Source organism: Ceratotherium simum, chromosome 16 (genome assembly GCF_057802395.1).
Source record: "Ceratotherium simum simum isolate JZ-2026a chromosome 16, ASM5780239v1, whole genome shotgun sequence".
NCBI classification, from domain to species: Eukaryota; Metazoa; Chordata; class Mammalia; order Perissodactyla; family Rhinocerotidae; genus Ceratotherium; species Ceratotherium simum.
Genome location: NC_141915.1, coordinates 60,828,901 through 60,851,489, shown reverse-complemented (window position 1 = coordinate 60,851,489; position 22,589 = coordinate 60,828,901). Strand labels below are relative to the sequence as shown.

At 62.3% G+C, this 22,589-nt stretch overlaps 1 protein-coding gene across 1 annotated transcript in view; it reads left to right on the top strand.

The window, feature by feature from the left end:
• The first annotated feature begins 980 nt into the window (after positions 1-980).
• LMTK1 (lemur tail kinase 1) overlaps positions 981-22,589 on the top strand; it is a 40,343-nt gene continuing 18,734 nt past the window's right edge. The window contains exon 1 of the mRNA XM_014789415.2: positions 981-1,074. Coding sequence (XP_014644901.2) covers positions 993-1,074 — 82 coding nt within the window. The 5' untranslated portion in view covers positions 981-992. The remainder of the gene's footprint in view (positions 1,075-22,589) is intronic.

Here is a 22,589-nt window from a genome sequence, read left to right as displayed (position 1 = left end):
CCGCCCGCCGGGTCCGCAACCCCCTGCGCGGCCCCGCCCGCCCTCCTGCAGTGCCGCCGCATCGGTGCAAGATGGCGAGGCAGGGCGCGCGGGGGCGGGGTGGGGACGGTGCCTCCGTGCCCAGCGCCACTGCGCCCGCCCTAAACGCCCGGTGCTGTTGACTCGTGGGCGGGGGCGGCCGTTCCTTCTGCACGGTTGTCGCAGCGTGGCACAGGCGCGGGCGGTTTGTGCACAAATAGCGCCCCCACCCCGCCAGGGCCGGAGCCGCCCAAAGGGCGCTGGGGGCCGGACCCCAAGCTGCCTCCCAAACCTGCGTGTGCAGGCCGCGTGCCGGCCCCGAGCACCGTGCGCGTGGGCTCCTTGCGCGCGCCTCCGGCCACCCTGCGCGCGCTTTCGTATTGCTCCTGCGTGCCACGGTGCCCACCCCCGCGTGTGCCGCCGTACCCCCACGCGCCGCGGTGCCTACCCCGCGCCTCCGGGCATCCTCCACACCTCTCCGTGCTCCCCACCCCGTGCACCTTCCGCCTCAGAGCGCCACCGTTCCCTCCCCCCGCCTCCGTGCCCCCCCGCCCCCCCCACGTCTCCAAGTTTCCCATTCTGCGTTTCTGTGGCCCCCCGTGCCTCCGTGCCCCCTCACGTCTCCGCGCCTCCCCCTTGCCTTCGTGCTCCTCGCGTCTCCGTGCCCCCCAGCCGGGAAGGGGGCCCCCCCCGCGCGCGCTCCCGCCAGTGTTTTCGGACTGCACCAGCCCGGAGCCCCGCGGCACCGCGGCCGGCCGGGCGGAGGCGCCTCGTCTGTCACCGCCGCCCGCTCCCGCACCCGCATCGCCCGGCGCCGGCGCCCGCTCCCCGCACCCCGCCGGCCCCGCGGCTGCGGCTGTGGGCGCTCGGGGGCGCGGCAGGCGGAGCGCGCTCCGCACCTGCGGCGGCCGCTCGAGCGATGGCGCGGCGCGGGCCGGGGCCGCGGGCGTCCTGAGCGGAGCGCCCGCCCGGGGATGCCCGCCGCGCTGCTGGCCCTGGCCATGTCGTCGTCCTTCTTCAACCCCAGCTTCGCCTTCAGCTCACACTTCGACCCCGGTGAGTTCGCGGGCCGCGCCCCTCGCCAGCCCTCTGCCAGCTGCCTGCCAGTCCTGCTCCACGTCCCCCCACTGCGGACATGATGCTTCCTGAGCCGCCGGTTTCCTATTTTGCATGGAAATTAACCCTTTCCCCACCCTGAGCGGAGCCCGCCGCACAAGGAACCGGCAGGACCTTCTAGAGGCCCGGATCTGTGGAGGTGGGCACCCTTGGGGCTGGCACCGGGCACAGCTGAGGCCTCTGTGCCCGGCTGAGGCAGCCGGGCGGGCAGTGGAGGCACTGCCGTGTCTCTGTGGACACCTCCAGGTAACTGGGGCAGGAGGGTCTGCGTTGGCCCCAGGTGTCCAGGGGAGGAGGAGGCCAGGACTAAGGGCCCTGGGGAGGTGTGGGAGTGTGGCCCAGGCTGCCATGACCCCTGCGGTCCACAGTGTTAGCGTGGTCAGCTCCTCCCCAGGCAGGGAGTGGGTTCTGGGAGCCCTGCCCCACCACCCAGCAGCCTGCATGGGGAGGTGGGAGCAGTGGCTGGCCTCGAGGACAGAGCCCACTGGGCAGAGGCTTAAGAGATAGGCTTCAGTGGGTGCCCAGGCCCCCTGGACAGTGGGGGAGGCTGAGGTGGCGCTGTCAAGCTGGCTGCAGGGGACTTCTTACCCCACCAGGCTGGTGGCCCTGGCAGCGTGTTTACCCGTGGCTGCCTGGCTGCCTGGCAGCAGTGGGCAGTTGGGGTGGGCAGAGGGGGCCGGGGTGGCTGGAGGCCTGCGTCTGTCACCAGGAGGTGGTAGGCTTTCTTCTCTTTGCCTCCGCCAGCTCCCGTCCCCTCTTGGCTTGAGTGGGAGATAAACGCCTGCCCTGGAGCCATGGCCCAGGGGCCCGGAGTCCCACCCGCTTGTCCCTGGGGCTCCGGCATAGGCTAATTCAGCCAAAACAAAGCTGAGTGTCCACGTGATGGGCTCTCCTGGGCCCCCCTCCGGAGCAGGCCCAGCAAGCGCAATGCGCAGGGTCCTCTGGGCACAGCCCCATCTGAAGGCATTTGCTCCTGAGGGAGGGGAGCTGACTGGAGGTCTGTCTGCTGGGCTTAGGGTGTGGGTGTCACTTGCTCAGAAATGACTTCCCAGGAGACTCCCAGGGCTTGGAGAACATGGTGTCACCAGTGGATGGCCCAGAATCCAGGCGGCAGCAGCCCTCACCGGGCCCTGAGGGTGGGGGGTGGAGGTGGCCCTGCTGAGCAGCCCAGGACTAGACAACCCTTAGGGACGGCCTCCAGGCGGCTTGGGGCTGGTGTTCCAGGCAGCGAGCCTGCAGGGAGGTGGGGGTCCAGCCTCAGGACTGCCCGCCTTGGAACTGTTGGCGGGGGTGGTGTAGGGACTGGCCCAGGAAGGAGGCCCTCCCCCATGCCCTGCCTCATGCCCTCTTCGTGGGGCCCAGACTTGCCCTGTGTGGGGGTCAGTTACCCCCTCCCTACACCCAGGCATGTCCTGGGCATGAGACCCTCACGGAGCTGTGCATCTCCTGCAATGTTCTCGTAAACAGCTGTGATCAGTGTAATTATACTCTGTCAGTTTAATGACTTACAGGGGGAAAAGTTGACAGGAGGCGGGGGAGGGCTTCTCTTTGCAGGTCACGTGAAGGGGAGAGCTGTGTCCCACCGCGGGAGGGGCTGCCTTGGTTGGTGGTGATGGGTAACAGGCTGGGGTGCAGGGCTCCGTGTTGGCCCCCACGTGGGTGTCACCGAAGAGAGATGCGGTTCCCTGCCCTCCCACTAAACGCCCAGCGTTCAGAGCCCGGCTCCCACCCCCTGGAGTCCCTTTGCCCCACCTCTTCTCTGAGGTTTCTCATCTGTAAAATGGGATCGCTATGCCTACCCCCACCCCCGGTCCTGGTGGAGTTTGAGTGCCTGGGGAAAACTGGGCCCTCAATAAATCGAGACTGCACTTTTGGGGGGGGGGGTGCAGGGAGACAAGGCCACAGTGGCTGCGTGGCTTTTCTCGATCCCCAAAGTGGAGAGAGACGGTTCTTTTTGAGGTCTGCTGTGTCTGGGGGGGATCCTGCTGGGGGACCACCAAACCCAAAGGGCGGGGGAAATTCATGTCCATGGCCGTCTCAGAGTTTGTTTCTGTGGTTGCTCACAGTGAGGGGTGGACAGGGGGGCGGGCCTGGGCAGTGGGTCCTTACAACGTTTCCAGGCCAGGCCTTGCTGCCCACGGTGGGCTCTGCGTCCGTTGTGGGATTCTGTGGCCGTCCCCCTAGAGGAGGTGGCAATGGTGGTGGTTATGGCAAGAGAAGGGGGCTGAGTTTGAGACTCAGGCTGTGGGCACACGCTCAAGTGCCACCTGGGGGCTGAGGGGCCTCATTTAAACCAACGCCCGCCTGGGCCCCACCACCGCTCAGATATGGACAGGGCAGGGCCCCAGAGGGGGTCAGGCCTGAGTGTGTGCTCCTGGCATGACGGGAGCCCGTGTAGGTGAGGATCTGGAAGGGCTGCCTCTTCTGGGGTCTGGCTCTTCCCAAGGGTGTGATGACTGTGGGGGGTTTCTTGGCAGTCATAGCCCTGTGACCTCAGCGCTGTGTGGCCTTGGGCTGGTCACTCAAGCTTTCTGAGAGTCAGCCCTGCATAGGTGAAACCTCACCCTGGGAAGACCAGGTGGGTGGGGCATGGAAGCCAAGAACTGAGAAGTGATAGGGGTGCCATGTGGGGGTCAGGAGCAGCTGGTCCAGGCTAGGAGGGAGGGAGTGGTGTGGCCCCAAGGGATCCGGGGTTGCCTCTCCTGCCAGAGTGCCCCATGGCAAGGGGCTGGCCTTGCTTCTCACCGTCTCCTGCCTCGGCCGACTAGGTGTGGCCCCTGACCTCGGCAGGGGCTGGGCAGATGCAGGCCTTGGTCAGGGCGCTCCGGTTTCTGGGCAGGCCCGAAACCCGAGTCCCGAGCCCGGGGGCCTGGAGCCGTCTGAGGCTGTGGCCAGGAGTGGACATGGGGACGCCAACGGGCTCTGCCTTCTCCCGGAGGACCCTCCGCCACTGGGTGGTGGACTAGCCCCTCCCTGACCCTCTCTGTGCCTGAGTTCCTAATCTGCGGTGCCTACCTCTGAGGGTCATGTGAGGGTCAGCAGGGTCCATGGCATGGAGCACTGAGCGAGGGTGAGTCCCAGGCAGTGCTGGTCAAGACTGATCCTGGTGCAGGGTCATCATGGACCAGTTGGTGGGACTTGGAGTTTGGGGGAGCCCATGGAAGACAAGGCAGCTCCTGCCCCTGCCCCAGGCTCTCGGCCCACGTTGTGCCCTTCCCACATCCTCACCCTGTGCCGGCCCGGCCCGGAGCTCGCTCACTGGTGTTGACGTGTGCACGGTGCTGGCTCGGGGCTGGGCACATCTGGGCCTTACGGTGAAGGTGTGATGGGGTGAGGGCAGAGAGTGTGCGTGCCAGCTGGGCATGGTCTGAGCTGGCACAGGCACAGGTGCACTCAGGGGACTTGAGGGCTGACACGGCACCCCAGGAATGGGCTTGAGTGGGCCCCAGGAGTCCTGCTCCCTGGCTGGTGGACGTGCCCTGGCAGCGGTTCTCAAACCTGGCGGTCCACCGCTCGCTGCCTGCTGCCTGTGGGGCCTGGCTGAGGGCAGATGCTGCCCCGGACGCCTCACAGAGCTGCTCTGGCTTGGGGGCGGGAGACTGCCCTTTGACTGCTGTGGCCCCTCGATGGGAGCTATGGTTGTTGGGGTAGGTCTTTCGGGTATAGGCCAGTGCGGGGAAGGTGGGAGTGGGAGGTCATGGTCCCCCTCTGGGCAGCGGGGGAGGGAAGACAATTTCTTTGTCTTTCTGCAGGAAGCCAGGCTGCCCTTCTCTCAATGGGGGCTGTTTGTCCCCTACGGGGCCCTGCACCCACATGCACCTGTGCAGCTGCACTCACACACATGAATACACGCATGAATGCACACACTCACATACCATCACACATGTGTAAACATGACACACACCTGCGTTTGCACAATACAGCCACACATACACGTGCTCGTGCACACACCTGTAAACACACACATAAACCCTTGCACACACCTACACCCCACACGTACACACACATGCAGGTGGACATGGCACCTGTACCCCTGCACACACACCTTCACGTAGACGAACACTCACATACAGCCCTTGTGCATACACGCTGGCGTAGAACCCACTGTTTAAAGTGTGCAGTCACCTCCTTGGGGGTGTGGTGGTCTCTTGGGGTGCAATTGCTTCTGAGCGTGGTCGCCTGACCTGCTGTCCCCCCGACCCAGGCTGGCCGCCTTCGCCTGCCGTGGGCGCCTCTTACTCCCCTGTCTAGCAGAGCCTGAGCTTGGGGCTGGCCTGGACCCTGGTGCCTCTGAGACCAGACCATCTCCCCTGCATTGGGTGACCTTGAACTGGGCGTGTTGGTGCCCCTGGCTTTTGTGTGTGGAATTTCCTGCCACTTTGTCTGTGGGGTCCCAGCCCACAAGGCCCATGAGGCCCTGTCCAGGGCCCTTCATGCCATGGCCTGACCTCCTGCTTGGCCCTGCTCCATCTGGCCCTAGTGTGGTCGTCACCTTCTCAGCCCCGTCCTGACGTTGACCTTTGCTGCCCTGGGTGGAGGTCAAGGTCATGTCTGAGGAGGGGGAGCCAGATCCACTGCTTCTCCTTTGGCCCTCAGCTCCACTCCTGCTCTCATTTCAGTCAGGAGCAGTAACCACCCCTGAGTCTTAGTGGGCGGGGACGCCTGTGCCCTGAGCAGGTGGCCTGAGGCTTGGGGAGCCTGGAGCCATTCCTCCCAGTGGCTGGCCCACAAGGGCTGCCCCCCGTAAGCTGGCCACGGAGCTTTTCCTGAGGGTGGACTGTGCCTGGCCCCTTCACCTGCAGTCATGGCGTTGGAGCATGTGTGCCCATCCTCCATCTGGGAAACGTGCTCCTCCCTGCACCCCATCTTCCCCACTCAGTGGGCTTCTGGCTGGAATAGCATCCCCCTAAAATGCATGCCCACCTGGAGCCTCAGAATGGTACCTTGTTTGGAAATAGGGTCTTTGTAGACATTATAAGTGAATGTGAGGTCCTGCTGGACTAAGGAGGGTCTAAATCCAGTGGCTGGGGTCCTGATGAGAGAAAGCGGAGAGAGATTTGGGAGCGAGGAAGAGAGGCCATGTGACAGAGGGACAGAGACTTGGGTGGTGCAGCCACAAGCCAAGGGACGCCCGGTCCCCCAGGAGTGGAAGAGGCAGGACCCTCCCCCGGATCCTTAGGAGGGAGCACAGCCCTGATTTAGGACATCTGCCCCACAACTGAAACACTGCATGCCTGTTGTCAGGTCCCCCAGTTTGTGGTAGGTCGTTAGGGCAGCCCAGACGCTCCTACAGGGTGCTCTGGGCCCAGGGGCCTTGTCTGGGGCCGTGCCTGCCTCCACCTCCTCTGTGTAAACCGGGCAGCCATAGCCACTTGGAGGTTTCTGGAAGAAGGCGAGGTAGCAAGTGCAGGCGGCCCCAGAACGTGTGAGCCCTGGACTGCGGTGGGACAGGAGGGCGTCTGGCTTGCTCCGGCCCGGCCTGCCTCTCCCCGAGGAACCAGCGGCAGGGCGGCTGCGGCGCCCGCCCAGCAGAGGAAGTGGCAGAGGAAATGAGGGCAGTGCTCGGGGCCGGTTCCCAGGCCGCCTGTCTGGCCCGTCGCGGTCGGTAGTGTCCACGCCGGGTCCCTGCCTTCCTCCACCCGGCCAGGCTGGGTGCCCAGGGTGGGGTGGGCGGCTCCTGAGGGGCCCTCTGGGGTAGACCAGCGGTCGGAGCCTCGTGGAGCGGTGCCCGAGCCCGGTATGTGGGGCTTTCTGGGAGGACGGGGCACTCTCCCTCGAGGCCCCGGCCCTGCTCTGGCCCTGCCAGAGGAAGTGGCAGCACGGGAGTGGGCAGGGCCAGTGCAGTGGACTTTCTGGGCAGCCTGGGGGTCACCTGTCTCAGGGTGTGGAAGATGAGGCAGCAGGATGCTGGCCGGCGTCTGGAGGGCTGGGGGGGGCCCTACAGGTCACCTGTCACGGTGGGGTGCGCCGGGCCTGGCCTTGCTGGCCCCTGGTGAGGGTGTGGTGGTGCCCCCTCCTCCTCCCAAGGGAGGGGGTGCAGCTCCCACCCACCCACCCACTTGGTCATGTGGCATTGGGCAGCCCTGACTAGCTGGTCTCTGGCTGGCCGGGGAGACAACCTGCCTGTCCAGGTGGGCCCAACGAGGGACAGGGGAGCCTGGGTCCCAGACCTGGCTCTGCCGAGGTCACCTCCTGCACTGAGGCCAGCGTGGGAGATGGGTAGCAGGATGGTGCGTCTTGGGGGTTCCTCACAGGGGGTCTGGCTCTGGGGAGGGTCCCGCAGGGCTTCACACTCTGCTCCCGCCAACTTGAAATTCTTGATGATTTTGAATAAGGGGCCCTGCATATTCTGCAGCTTGTCCTGCTTGGGGCTACCTGTCCAGCCTCAGGGCCCAGCTGGGATGGCACCGGGCAGACGGTCACTCGTAGGAGGATGCGGTGGTTCCTGTCTGCGTTTGCTGCCTGGAGCCGTGGAGCCGCCTGTGGTCCCTGCGGGTGGTAGGGCTCCGAGTGTTGTGAGGCCCACTCAGGATTTGCTCGCACCCCCCTGGAAAAAAGGATCTGACTTTCCACTGGATGCAGCACACGAGGAGAAACGTGTCTGGCTGCTCCTACTCAGCCTCACGCCTGAGTTTCGCCTGTGTGCCTGTGTGTCGGGGAAGCCCGCGCTCTCTGCTGAATATTCCGCCAGGCGGCACGGCACGGCAGATTCCTCTGCTGTGCTGTGGACGGACGTTCCCTTCTGCCCAGCCTGGGCTCCTCCGCGTAGAGCAGCCCTGAGCATCCTGGTGCGGTCACCCACTCTCTGTCTGTCTGTCTCTTCTCTCTCTAACAGCTTTATTGGGGTATAATTCACCTACCATACGATTCATTTGTTTAAAGTGTATCCTTCAGTGTTTTTACTATATTCTCAGACTAGTGCAACCATCACCACAGTCGGTTTTAGCACCCTCTTGTCCCCTGAGTAGAAAGGCATATGCACCCACAGTCACTCCCCTCCCCCTGCCCTGCCCCCACTCCTCCACTTTCTGTCCCTAGATGGTCCCCTCGTCTGGACATTTCACATCAGCGAATCGTGCCCCTGGGGTGTTCCGTCTCTCTCCACGCCCTCCTGTTGTGGGCACACCAGGAGCGGGCCTGGGTCTTGGGGCAGCTGTAGTGGGTGCCCTGGGCTGTGACATTCAAAACCCCGTTCCCCAGCGCTTGGCATTGTCCCTCTTTGCATTTCAGCTGTCCTGGGAGCACGGCGTCTGCTGGCCTTTCCCCACTGCCTGACACGGTTGAGCGCCTTTCCGGGGGCCTGTAGGCCATTTGGAGTCCTCCTGTGAATGCCCTTTGAGCCTCTCCTTTGTTGGTTTGTGAGTGGTACTCACACATTCTGGAACCTGGCCCTCAGGCAGACGTGTGTCGTGGCTTGAGTTGTCACTTCTTAGTGGTCGTGTGCACCTGCCGCCGTGTGGCTGCAGGATGTGCTGGCACCGATGGTGGATGGTGCGCGTCTTTCCCGGGCTCAGTGGCATCACGCTGGTAGCTTGAGATGGTTCACGGTGGGAGACTTTGCACCGCAGGAGCCAGCCAACCCTAAACATCGAGACGGCCCCAGTCTCTTTCCTTTTTCCAGAGAGCCGGTTGTTAAGCATTTACCAGCACACCAAGGGTGTAGGCCGTCTTGTTTATCCCAGGAAGCTGCCTGAAATCTTTTTGGCATGAAGCAGGCATCCCCGAGAGGCAGTTTCTGGCCTCTGGGGATAAATGACCAGAGGAATGATCCTGCTCAGACCCCTGGACTGGCACTCGGGCCTCTTGGGGCCACTGGGCCTTGGAGGAAGTTGTCCTGGGCCCTCGATGGGGCCTGTCCCGGGTGGGCAGGCTCCTTCTGCCAGACCCATGGGCACATTCCTGCCCACACTGAGGCTGCGCCTGGCCTGGGCACTGCACCGCTGCCCCGCTTCCCCGGGTGGCCTCACCCCACTCCCCACCCGCTCTGGGGTCTGGGCAGAAACTCGGAGGCTGGGATGGCAGGAAGTTCTGGGCTTGGGCTGCCCACCTGCCCGTCCTTAACAGCTGGGGCTGGAGTGGGAGCCGGCACGTCGGATTCTGTTCTATTTTTCCTTCTGCTGACGGGCAGCCCTGCAAGTCCTGTGTGAAACTGTGGCCAACGTGCGTTCCGAGACCCTTCCCGGGTCCGGCTGGGCCCCTGTGGGTTTGCCCTTGGGCAAGTCTGAGCGTTGGTGCAGAGTAGACAGTGTGTGCTGGTCAGAGGGGCTGCCCCAGGAACGGAGAGACAGGGACTGCAGCCCCCATGTCACCTGTTCTCATCCAGACCCCCACCAAGCTGCCCCTGCTGTCCTTAGGGAGCTTCTCAGCCACTGGGGACAGGGGACCGGAGGCATCCTGGAAGCCCGCCCTGCCCCAGGATTGGCCTTGGGAGTGGGCCACAGGGTGCCAGGGAAAGTGTCGAGGAGCGTCTGGTGTTGGTGATGACCAGGCCTGGGCTTTCTCACGTGTCAGCAGAAGGGACGTGACTCGTCGGAGCTGAGGTTGGAGAACCTCCTTCTGTCCCTGTGTTCGTGTCCAGCGCTGGCCAGGCAGGAACTTGGGAGACGCCCGGTGGGAATGGACGCTCGTCCTGGCACAGGGGGCATGGGGCTGGGTGCCCACCCGCCAAACTGCTAGTGTGTGTGTGAGAAGTGAGAGTGTGTGCACATGAGTGGGTGTAAAGGTGTGCATGACTGCTGGGAGTGAGAGTAGATGTGTAAATGTGTGGGTGTGCAAGTACAGTGCACATATCTGCGCATGTGAGTGCATATGCATGTGTTCAAGTGCAGGTGTGAGGATGGAGGAGTGTGTGTGTGAGTGTGTGAGCACACGTGTACACATGGGAGTGTATGCATATGTGCTTGTGTGAGAGCATACGTGTGTGCATCTTTGTGTGTGCGTTTGAGCGCAAGTGTATGAGGGCGTGGGTGTGGGTGTGTCCCTCCTCCATTCCCCAGGGGAAGCCCCCCACTCCTCTGCCCTGGGGGGTAGAGCCTGAGGGGGATGTTTTAGTTCCTGACCCATGTTGACGGCAGGAGGGGGTGACACTGGCCACGCTGACTGCCCAGCGCCCTCCGCTGACCTGTGGTCCCGGGTTGGGAAAGAACCCTCCTGTGGGAGTAGCTGCCGTGACCCATGCTGCCTCAGTGGGCCCTCTCTGCCCGGGGGGAGTGTGTGTGTGTGGGTGCCTTTGAGCCGTTTGTCCGCGTGTCCTGTGGCCTTTGCCGGGTCTGGGGCTGTCGCTAGGTTATACCTTAGCTGGCAGAATGGCTGCCGCCTCTTCTTGGCCATTGGACACTCATGCTTCCCTCTCTAGTGGAGACAGCACCTTTGGACTCACACCCACCCGTCTGCCCTTAGGGGGCGAGACTGTCCCGGTTACCTTCTCTCCCCACCCTGGTCCCTCCCAGCGCCGGCCCGGCCCTGCACACCCCCAGCGCCCATCCTCCATGAGGCCGATGGTGCCCACACCTGTCTGGGCACGTTAGGGGACTGGGACTTGGGGGGTGAAGAGGTTTGGAAGGTTCTAGGGTGGGGTCAGCAGGGCACAGTCTCCACTCTCAGATGCCTCTCGGCCCCTCTCACCTGCTGGTAGGTGGAGCCTGGCCAGCTGCGGGAGTGGGGTCTGGCAGCCTCCCTGCCCAGAGCTGGGTTCTGATGTGGGGAGGGTAGGCCTCGGTTTCCCTGCTGTGACCAGGGCCAGAGGAGAGCCTGGGCGGTGGGTCAGCTGGGACTGGGGACGGCCCGTGACTGCCTCTGACGCAGTGCCAGCTCTCGGGGTGGGGCGCCATCTGCAGATGCGGCCTTAGTCCTGGGAGGCCGAAGGGGGAGGCAGGTGTGCTGGGGCCCTGGGGCCAGGAGGCCAGTGTGTGGACCTGCACTCCAGCCGCCACTCCCACCCCAGCCCCTGGAAGCCTTGCTCATGGTCAACTTAGGGCTTGGATTTCAGTCACCAGGCCTGTCCTTTCATTTCTCCACCTGACCCCAGAGATCTGGGGGGAGAAGTGAGAGGAGACAGGTGGGCTGGGCCTGGGTCCTGCTCTGGAGGCGCTCAGCCGCGCCACACAGGTGCTGAGACTGGGCTTCTCTTTCTCCACCCGGCAGGGGCTGCCGTGTCCCCGCTTGGGAATTCTGTTCCTCTATGAAGAAACTTCCATGCTTGGCCCCTTGGGCAAACCTTTGCCCGGAAACCCTGCCCCACAGGCTCCACGAGAGCTGGATCTGCCCTCCAGATGCTCGTTGGGGTGTGGGGCGCCCACCCTGCTTGCACACCCCTCCCCAGAAACCCCTTGAATCCTGCTGCTTGCTTCAGCTGGGGGCCAGGAGGTGGGGGTTTCAGGGCCAGATGATGGGCCCCTCAGGGCTCCCCCCAGGGACCTTGGCCTCTGATACCCTGGCCACTCAGACTATCACCCTTAGTGCTGTTCGCTCGCCTCGCCCTCTTAACTCAGCAAAACGCCCGCCTGGGTTGCACAGTTCCTTCCTGCATGAAATCCTGTTTGCATCACCACGCGGGCGCAGGGGGCAGGGGACTGGTGCCAGGATGTCCTCAGATGCCTGACCAAGGCTCCGCCCCAGGCCTGGTGGTGACCCCTGAGCATGAGCCCCTGTGGGCTGTTCCGGCCCCAGGTACGGCGGCTGGGGCACCTCACGTAAAGGCTGGTGCACCAGAAATACTGAGGTGTACTGCCCTCTCTCCCGGATCCCAGGGCTCACGGACTGGGCTGGCTTGGGGGGTCCCCTTCAACGTCCTGGCCGCTCCCACTGGAACCACAGGCTGGTGCCGTGGGCTTTGGTGCCAAGGGAGCAGCTCCCGGGGCTGGGAGGGAAGGCAGCGGCCTTCGAGGCCAGCCCTGGACCAGGTGCTTTACAAGGTGGGGAAGCATGGGGTGGGTGTCGGGGTGCCCAGAGCGGTGGAGTTGGCAGTTTTAGCTGTGCTTGCAGGGGACAACCAGTGCACGTGGAGTGGCTGGGGCGGTGCTGACCCCATAGGGGCGTTCAGAGCAGCTCAGCCTTGGGAGGGATCTGAGAGCTCCTCTCCTGCAAGGGGGCAGGGTGGGCAAGTCGGGGCCAGGACAGGGTGCTGGGCCCTGGTGGTTGGTGGGCATGGGGTGCATATGCAGGGTGGACGCACAGACAGGATCCTGGCCTCTGTGTTGTCCTGACTAGCAAGAACAGGGCTCTTGGAGGAAAGAGCACCCAGTGAATTTCAGGGGCGGGATGGGGGTGTGATAGAGAGCTGGTCGGGCGGGAGCACGTTGCCCACGCCTGGCCCTCGTGGTGATGGGGCGTCCTGGGGCCACAGTTGGGGTTCCCCAGGACTGTCGTCTGTTGTGGACACGACCCCTGTTCCAAGAGGGTTTAGGCAGCTCCCTGAGGGGGTGGGTGAGGAGCAAGGCTACGGGCACCTGGTGGCAGAGTGGAGCGGGGCTCTGGGGAGAGAGCAGTGAGCCAGCCAGGGGAACGTCAGGGGCACGGGGGGCCGGGCAGGGCTGGCCCACCCTCGACCCGGCCTCGACGGCTGTCAGACTGCTCACTTAAGAAATCTTTCTAAGTGAGGTGGAATTCAGATAACATAAATTAAGCATTACAAAATGAACAATGCAGGGGCATTTAGGGCATTCACTGCATTGTGCAACCACCACCTCTGTCAGTCCCAGAACATTCTCATCACCCCAAAAAAATGCACTGTGCCTCCAGCAGTCACTCCCCATCCCCCTCATCCCTGGCAACCACCCACCTGCTCTCTGCTCTGTGGATTTGCCAGTTCTGGATACTCCTTATCAATGGGATCACGCGGTGTTGCGTCAAGGAGCCATCAGACTTTCTCACGGTTTCTGCACATCCTCACCAACACTTATTTTCCATTTTTAAAAATCATGGCTGGCCGGCCCCGTGGCTTAGCGGTTAAGTGCCCGCGCTCCGCTGTTGGCGGCCCGGGTTCGGATCCCGGGCGAGCACCGACACACCGCTTCTCCGGCCATGCTGAGGCCGCGTCCCACATACAGCAACTAGAATGGATGTGCAACTACGACATACAGCTATCTACTGGGGCTTTGGGGGAAAAATAAATAAATAAAATCTTTAAAAAAATAAAAATCATGGCCATCCTAGTGGGTCAGATTGCTCTTATTCTTCAGAGTAGCCGCGGGCCAGACAGCAGGGTGTGGGCCCTCCAAGTAGACTGGGGAAACTGAGGCACTGGGCGCTGAGGCTGGAGGGGCTGACAGGCCTGCCCTCCCTCCCTTGAAATGGTTCCTGAGTGCCAGGGGTCTCAGGCCCCCAGGGGTGTTGGGACTGGGCCAGGCCAAGGGGACAGTGAGGGTGGCAGCGCAGGGGGGGATGGCCAGCAGGTGGGCAGGTAGGGGTCAGTGTGGCAGGCTCAGGGTGCATTGGTGGGTGGTGCTTTTGGAAGATGGCTCCTGTCTGGGTGAGGGATGTCCCAGAAGCCACAGACCCCCAAGGAGGCTGGGCAGGGTCGGCTGTGCAGTGGAGGTTGGTGACCTGGGCGGGGCTGGACGTGAGGAGGGGCAAGAGGAATGTAGGGGCAGCTGGGGTCTGCCACTTGGGGAGGGGGTGGGCAGGAGTCTGGGGACCACATGTCTGGTTTGGTGTGATATGCTCAAGAACACCCAAGGCCAGGGCTGGGGCCGGGTGGCCGTCGGGGTCTGGCACCCCTGAGGAAGTTCTGGGCACCGGGGTAGGAGTCAGGATGGGAGTGGAGGGGATGGAGGCTGAGCCTGGGCCAGCTTAGGGGCGGGGGAGGGGGGTCCAGCCCAGGACAGCAAGGGGGCTACTGAGAAGGTGGAGGGTGTGGCGGGGCCGCCCCTGGACCCAGAACTCAGCTCAGTCCGCTGTCCTTTCTGCATTCTGGCAATGAGATGTGGCCAAAACTCAAGTCCCTCAGAGTGGGTCCAGCGACCTCAGGACAGAACTGGAATTGCCACCTCTTCTCTTCCCTGGTTAAGGCCATCTCTCCCTTCCATCTCTGTGTCCCCATCGCTTCCTTAGGGAGACCTTGCTGACCTCCGGCCAGGTGGCTCCCCTGGGTGGGGTTTGAGTGTGGGATGGGGGTGGACAGAGACCCCACAGAGACCCCAGGACCCCATTACGCCAGGATGGGATCTGGGCTTTATTCTGTGTGCAGTGAGGCCGTAGGGGTCTTTAAAGATGGGCGTGACGGGATTAAGTGTGGGTGATAATTAAATGAAATTATACACGTCTGATTCTAGACGGAGTGCATGCTTATTGTTGAAAATATGAAAAATGCAGACAACTAGAAATAGTGAAACCACCCAAGACAACCACTGCTCACATCTTGAGATGTTTTCTTCTAGATTTTTTTTGACATAGTTGTGATCAGGATTTATAAACAATTCTACATCCTGCCTCTTGTTTTCAACTTTATCGAAGTATGATTGAAATAGACTAAACTGTGCATGTTTAAAGGCTTTTAAACTAAAAAAACTCAAACTGAAAACCTGAAAACTAAAGTTTGCCTGTTCGTGTTTTGGGGTCTTCAAGTATTTTCTTACATTTTGCTGATGTGCGTCCTCTGTGGTAATGACCACCAGTCCTTTGACATATTTTCTGTAAATCTGTTTTCTTGGTTTGTTGTTTGCCTTTAATTTGGGGCTTTTATTGAACATACATTTTTATGTGGCCAAATCCATTGATATTTTGTGATTCCTTCCATTGCTTTTAGCTTCAAAATCCTTCTCCATCAAGAAAGTTGCTCATTACCTGTTTTCCTCTAAGATGCTCTCGTTGCCCTTACAGACATCAGCCCTGAAGTCCAGGCACCGTGTCACCTGTGTTCTGCGCTGGCTTTTCCATGTGGCCAGGCCTGGTTCTGGGCTGTTCATTCAGGATCCTGGCCTGTGGGTCTGGCTTGGCTGCGGTGCCCTGTGGTTTTAATTACCGTAGTTCTTTGACGTGTTAATAGCCACGTTAATAGCTCTGCTCTTTTTTTAGCTTCTTTTGCCTGTTTAGAGCCTCGTCCGTTGTAGGGTCACGGGACTTATTGGCAGGTGGCTGGGGGGGGAGTTGTAGTGACCCAGGTCATATGATGGCCCCTCCATGGACACCACTCACCTGACCCTCACCCCTACCCATTGGCGGAAACAAGTCACTTTCCCTTTACAAGAAGCCCAGCCTGGCGCCTGGTTCTATCCTGAGCCACGCCCTCCCCTTCTCCAGCCCAGCTCCCCATCATCACAGCCCCCCGGAAACGCTGGCCCCCAGAGACCTCCCTGGGAGACAGGACCAAGGCTGGAGGCGTGATTCACACTCACTGCAACGCCTGGGCAGAGAGCGCCCACACTAGGGAGTCATCCAGTGGAATCGTGCTTGGGGCTGAAGTCCACCCCCTTTGGGGAGCACAGGATCCTGTGTCACCCCCCCATGTCACCTGCAGGGCCAAGCCCTCCAAAACAGGAGCCCCTTGAAGAAGGGCCCTGAGGCCTCCAGGAATCCTCCATTCCCCCAGGGGTGGGCCGTGGGAGGCCCTGCCTTCTGCTGGGTGTCCCTTCAAGGGGCACCTGGGTCTGGCCCTGCAGCCCCCCACCCCAGCCTAAACCTCATCACTCCCCTCCCCCTTCCACATCCATCCTCTGAGGGCAGTGGCCTTGGCCATGGGTGGATGTGGCTCAGGCCTGCGCCTGACGTTGGACCCCATCTCTGCCTCCTGCTTACCTGCTGCCCCAGCAGGATCACGCCTGGGCCTGGAGAAGCTTCTAAAGACGGCTTGTCACACAGCGGGCATTTATTGTCCCAGAGCCAGCACCTGGCAGGTTTTCCAGGGGGCTGTGGGATGTCCAGGAGGCAAGGAGGGGCTGGGGACATGGGACTTTAGCCCTGGGGCTCTGGCAGGAGGGTCCCCAGGCCCACCTATCTCCCTTGGGGGCGGCAGAGAAGGTGTGGGAGGGGGGACCCTGGAAGGGTGTGTTGAACTTGAAAACAAATCACAAAACGAAGGGAGAGGGGGAGGGAAGAGGGGAGGGGGTGCCATCGGTGGGCCTAGTGTCCCTGCCCGGGAGACAGTGCTGGCTACATGGCGAGGGTGACTGCGGCTGCGTGGGGAATGCGTAACCCCCTTACACAGCCTGCTGTCAGCCCCCAACACGTGCCTGGATGAGTCACATGCGGTGGGGGCAGAGAAGGGAGGGTCCAGGGGAAAGCCAGGTGGTGGGGCGGAGATTTGACCTGCGAGGCCCTGGGCAGGGGGGTGTCTCTGAGACCCCGTTTGCTCATCTAAACCAGAAAGGGGCCCCTCCCTGCAGGGAAGGCGCCCATGGGAGACCCTCATACACAGCAGGAGCCCAATAAGCGGGAGTTACTGTTTCTAAACGTGCAGTTTTCCAGAATGCTGTGCCTCCTTTGGAAATGACACGGCTGTGCCAGGTGCAGCATCAGGCCAGCAGGCTAGTGCGGAGGGTGGGCCCCAATCGTCCTGATAGGGAGAGGGCAGGAGCAGCTGGAGGACAATCGCCTGCTGGGTCTGGAGGGAGTTTGTTGTCTGTCTCGCTCTGTGTTGCTTCTGCAGTGGAGAGAATTGTTTTCTTTCTTTTTTCTTTTTTTGCTAAAAGAAGATTCGCCCTGAGCTAACATCCATGCCAGTCTTCCTCTATTTTTTAGTACGTGGGCCACCAGCACAGCATGGCTGGTAACAGAGCAGTGTAGGTCCACGCCCAGGAGCCGAACCCCGGCTGCCAAAGTGGAGTGCACTGAACTTAACCACTAGGCCACCAGGGCTCTTTAAATCTAACTGGCAAAACAGGGTCCACTGCCCTAAGTCGTTCCCGCCGGAGAGGGCCCACAGCAGCAAGACCTGGGACAGGAACGGCAGAATGCGGGGCGGGTCTGGTCCGCAGAGTGAGTCCGCTGACAGCTACTGCTGCGCCTTGGGAGCTGATGGCTCAGGGTGGCAGGCGGGTCAGTGGTCCGAGGCAGAGGTGGCTGGTTAGCCGGCTTTCGTAGCGGTTGCCACCCCCTGGGGTGTTGCTGAGTTTGGGGCGGCTGCAGGCCAGGCTGGCAGGGCACACAGTGGCTGCTCCGCGCATTAGCTCTTGTTGTTTTGAATGGGTGCGTTTATTTCACCAACACATTGACTTTTACAGCTTGTGTTTCACACGAGGGAGCTGGACTCCGCAGTCCCTTCCTGTGTGAATGCATCTGATTAAAGCAGAAGCCTTAGTACCAGGGAATGAGAGCACCCCTTGGGCCAGGAATGCGTCCCAGCCCAGCCTGCCTGGCACTGTAGATGCCAGATGAGGTCTGGCCATTGCTCTCAGGGAGGCCCTGTGGAGTTTTCCTCCAGCTCCCCCACCCTGGCTGCGGTCCCTCAAGGGGTCTGGGCCCAGGGTTCAACCTGTGCTCTCAGCCACCCTGCCCTGCTGCTCCCTGCAGGGTCACCACCGTGTTCCCAGTGTCCTGGCTCCTTGCCCACAGTTCTGCCCACGGAGTGGGCTATGGGGCAACGGGGAGGGCAGGGAGGGATCTGGGGTGAGAGGCCGTGCCCTTTAAGCCCTAGGTTCCTGTCTGTGGCTTCCTTGTCTCGGCCCTTTTGTTTGGGGGAAGACGGGCAGGCTGTGAGCTTGCAGGGTGACCCTGGCTGTGCTGCTGCTCCGGCCTCAGGCGCAACCTCAGGGTGAGCCCTGTGTCGTGGAGGGGTGCACACAGATACCTGCAGCCACTTGGCAGGAACCTAGCCTGAGGGGCTGAGCAGGGTGTAGGGCGGCGCCAGAGATCTGAGATGCCACCCACCACCCTCCTAGTGATGGGGTCATCCCGGCCACCTGCCACTGCCCAAGGCGGCTCAGATGGAGGAATCTTGCAGAGTGCCTCCCAGGGGTTGGCTGCGGGGTGTCGGGGAGGCCCAGAGCCTCTGCGGACTGAGGAGTGAGCGGACCCCAGAGACCCTGGAAGGCAGGGCCCAAAGTTCAGAAAGAGGGAGGCATGAACTGGAGTGGAAGCCTTGCCCACCCCACAGGCCACACCCCAGGAGTGCCCCACCCCGCTCGGTGCGGGCTGACTTGGGCTGGGACACAGAAGGCAGGGGGTCTGCACAGCCCAAGGGCAGACCTGGACCAGGCCTGGAGGGGGTGGAATCCGACCCTGAGAGAACTTTCCAGCATCAGAGCAGTCTTGATGGCCTGCGCTGCCCTCAGTGAGCCCTCCCCCAATCCCAGCTGGACCAAGTCAGGTGACCCGCTTGAGGTCACATGGCCCCCGACTGGGGAAGTGGGGCCTGAAGGGGTTCTGAGGACCCCAGGGTGCTGCACAGGCTTCTGTGGGACCTGGATGCCTGCTGGAGTTTATGTTTCCTGAGTGGGAGGTGGGCAGGTTTTGGAAGCAGGGGCTCACTGAATGGGGAATAGCCAAGGGCTCGGGCTGTGGTGCCACCTTCGGCCTCTCCCAGGTCACTCGCCAAATCATCTCGGTCGTCTGGGTCGTCAGGTGGGTCTGAGGGTTATTGTTATAACCTAGGGCCTGCTTAGGGGAGCAGGGATGGGGCAGGCGGTGAGTGGCCGCCCCCATGGCCTCGTTGGGTACCAGCCCGTGCCCCTGTTCCTCATCCCCTGGCCTGCGCTCAGACAGCAGCAGGCCCCTGTGTGGGGGCATCTGGAGGGGCTGCGTGCGGGGAGTCTCTGTGCTGGTGGGCCTGAGCTTGCAGAGGCTCCGACGGGGGGAGTGAGGTGGCCAGGTGGCACAGCTGTAGGCAGGTGGCCCCACAGGGATTTGTCCCCACGCAGTGCTATGGGCACACGCTGGTGGGAGGGTGTGCCATGGGGCCCTGGGGCCGGGTCACTCCACAGGGCCTGTTGCAGGGTTCAGGCCTCAAGCTCAGAGAGGACTGGCCTCTGGCCCCCTGCCCGGGGCTGGACTGAAATGGGCGGGGGGACAGGGTCTTGTGGTAGGGGGTCTGTGTCAGGCCCAGCTGATGTCTCCGGGTGGTGTCCCTCTATTGCGTGCTCAATGTGGAGGGAAGCTAAGGCTCAGGGTGCCACAGCTGGTGAGTGGCAGGACTTCCAGTCCAGGGAGGCCCTGATGCACCAACCACTGTCCCACCTGTCCCCTCCCAGGCTGGCCTGGAGCTGCCCCAGCCTATCCTGGGGAGGGTGAGCAGGTGGCTCCTCCCTACCACTGCCAGGAGCCCCCTGATACCGGCGCAAGGTCCTGGGGACCCTGGCGCACAGCCACTGCTTGCTGAGGGTGTGCAGGCAGACCAGGCGCCTGTCTCCTGTGGGGAGGATCCTGAAACAAGCAGAGAGAGGGCAGGACCACAGGGCCAGGTCCCACAGTAGCCAAGTGCCCCCAGAGTGTGAGGGAGGCTTCTAGGTGGGGGGGGGGGGGTCGGGGCTTCGTCTGGTTTGCAGGCTCTCCTCCCCCCTGACCCTGGCATCTCCCCTGCCGGAACTGCACATGGCAGGGATGGTCAGGGCCCTGGTAGCCCAGCCTGTAGCCCCTGACCACGAGCTGACCCGGGAGCTGCTGCCCCTTCCCAGGGCCCTCCGAGGCAGTGTCTGTTCCTCTGCAGCCACTGTGGGTGCTCCTGGGGGTCTGGCCTTCCTTTCTGTGTCCAGGAGCAGGGCATGGGGCCTTGGTGACAGTGCTGCAGAGGTGGGCCCTGGAGCCAGCGGGTGGACAGAAACGCCCATGGAGGCCTGGGGTCCCTGAGTGCCCAGCCTGTGGGGCAGCACCATGGGGAGCCTTCCTGCCACACAGGGTGTTAGCCAAGGCTGTGTGCCAGGATGCTGGATGGTCCTCAGGGAAGGAACCTCAAGCTTGGACCCCTGAGCTGCATGTGCCGCCTCTGCGTGAGCCACCACCCTGACACTGCTCCTTTACCCCACAAGCAGGGCAGCTGTTCCCCACATCAAGGGGCTGACCTTGGCCACCCACAGAGGGAGCCTGGTGCCTGGCACTTGCCCCGCAGCCCCCAGACCCAGGCCCCAGTCCTGGAGCCCCTCATGCTCACAGCTAGGGTGGTGATGTGTACGCTAGGCTTCACACTTGTGCCCAGGGCTGGCCTCCCCTCGCTCTGCTCACCTGCCTGAGTCCTCAGGAAGGCTCTCCCTTCTGAACTTCAAGACCCTTGGACATAAAACGGCCAGAGTGTGCCACCTGGTGGGGAATGAGGACCACACCAGCCAGTGTGTCCACTGCCAGCCATCCAGGGGACGCTGTGGTCACAACTAAAGTGGGCTTTGCAGGAGCCAGGACCCCTAGCTGGCCTGCCTGCCTGCGGGCCCAGTGTCATCACTGTCTCCCAGGGCCAAGGGCAGTGGGAGGCGTGTGAGGTTCGGCGTCTGGTTGGAAGTGGGCCTTCAGGACTGGGGCTCACTTCGGACCGAGTAGGAGTCGTGCTGAGATGGGCGGCCCCTCGAGGCAAGGGGCTCAGCATCAGGGAGAAAGCTGGACGCTCCTTGGTGAGGGTTGAACGGCATGAGGTTTGTTTACACAGGCATTTCAAGGAGCTTCTGAAACAAACAACAAAGCCATCTGCAACTTTGTCCCCTGGGCGCCAGTTTCTGGGACTAGTGATGTCGAGTCAGTGCTGCTGGGACTGTTCTGCTGTAAGTGGCCTGGTAGGCTGGGGGATGGTTTCAGGGGTCCCTGTTCGCAGGCCCCCTCAGTGGACAGAGCAAGGAAGGGTGTGTGTGCAAATACTCGAGTGCAGACACACCGTCCACACCTGTCTCTGTCCACCCGTGGCTGCACAAAACACCTGCACAAGGTGTTTTACCACCTGGGGTCCCACTGATGCCCACCTGACACAGGACACCTTGGGGGTCCTTCTGCCCCGTCCACATCTGTAACTTCTTTTCCAGGAGGAGCTGGCCCCTGTTACAGCAGTAGATGGGCTTATTTGCTCTGAGGAACTAAATCCCCCACCTGCTGCCCTGTGCCCCCACGGCCCCCAGCGTCACCCCTGGGGGGCGCGCCGTCCTCCCGCTGTCGTCCCGCCTTCCGCTCTCCTCACTTGGTCAACATGTGCCTACTGGTGTTTCCCAGCCCTTGGGGGTGCCCCGGGTGTCACTATGGCCCTTGAACCAAGAGCGTCCCTGGGCCGTCACACCACTGGCTGAGGTTGTCACATCACCAGAATGAAATGAGGTGCTGGCCCCTCTCGCTCTCTGGGAAGAGGGGACACCAATGGGTGGGACAGGCAGGTGGACCCCACAGGCCTCCCTGACCATTAATGGGAGCCGATCCCCAGGGAGCGTTGGTGGGTCCTGGGGGCAGCAAGCAGGGAGTCAGGAGCAGCTGAGGAGCTGGCCAGATCCAGACCGCCCCCCACCAGCCCCGTCAGTGTTTGTAACATCCCTGAGCCTCAGTTTTCTTAGCTGTAAAGTGGTCATGACGATTCCTACTGAGCGGGCTCATCGAGGGGACTGGAAGAGAGGATATGTGTGTACACGTGTGCTCCCGTGTGGGCAGGTGCATGTGTGCGTGCTGTGTTGGTACAACAGGCATCTCGGTGCCCCAGGGCCCTAGCCCAGCCCTGGGCACCCAGGGTCAGACCCTGCTCTGTCTTAGGAGCTCAACAGGGTCCAGGCAGCAGGTGCCTGACCCCAAGGGCACAGAGAAGGGCTCCGGGGGTCCAGAGCCGGGAAGTGCCCCCAGCTGAGGGCATCGGGTGCTCCCTCCTGGGCGAGGCCGGGGTGCAGGACTTGAGCGACTGAAGCTGAGGCATGAGCAGGCCTCCCTGCACGGCTCAGGGGTCTGGGTTTGCCTCCCCGAGTGCAGGTGGCTGTGTTGGGGCTCTGCAGGCTATGCTGGAGGGTACGCAGCTGAGGGGCTGTCTGCGGAGGGTTGGCCCTGGCTCACTGGTGACCGAGAGCATCTCCTAACTTCCCTGGGCCTCTGCATCCTCATCTGCAGGTGGGTCTGTAGGTGAAGCTCCGGGTGGGGGCTGCTCTGGTCTCTACTGTGCCAGGCACTGGTGGGGGCTCCAGAAACTGACATGTTTTATAGATTTGAAAGTTCAAGTCCACAGCCTGTCTCTGAGCCACTTGATGGCCCGTTTCCCCACCCCTGCAGATCCATCTTCAGGGACATGGGCATTGGGTGACGGAGGAGGCCCACTCAGTGCCCCATCTGCCACCATCCTTTGCTGCTGAGTCCAGCACATCACGCTCTGTGGCCAGGGCCTGCTGTGGGTCAGGAGGGGACTCACAGGAGGGCCACACCCCAGGACTAGCACTGTCAAAGAGGTTGAAGGCAGAGGTTGAGGGTGGAGGCTGAAGGTAGAGGCTGAGAGTAGAGGCTGAGAGTGGAGGCTGAAGGTAGAGGTTGGAGGTAGAGGCTGAGTGGAGGCTGAGCCCCCTGAGGTAGTCCTGCCCACAGCAGCCTATGCAGCCCTGAGAGGCAGGTGGGTGGTGGGCTATGGTGCCTGCTGCCTTCTTCAAGGC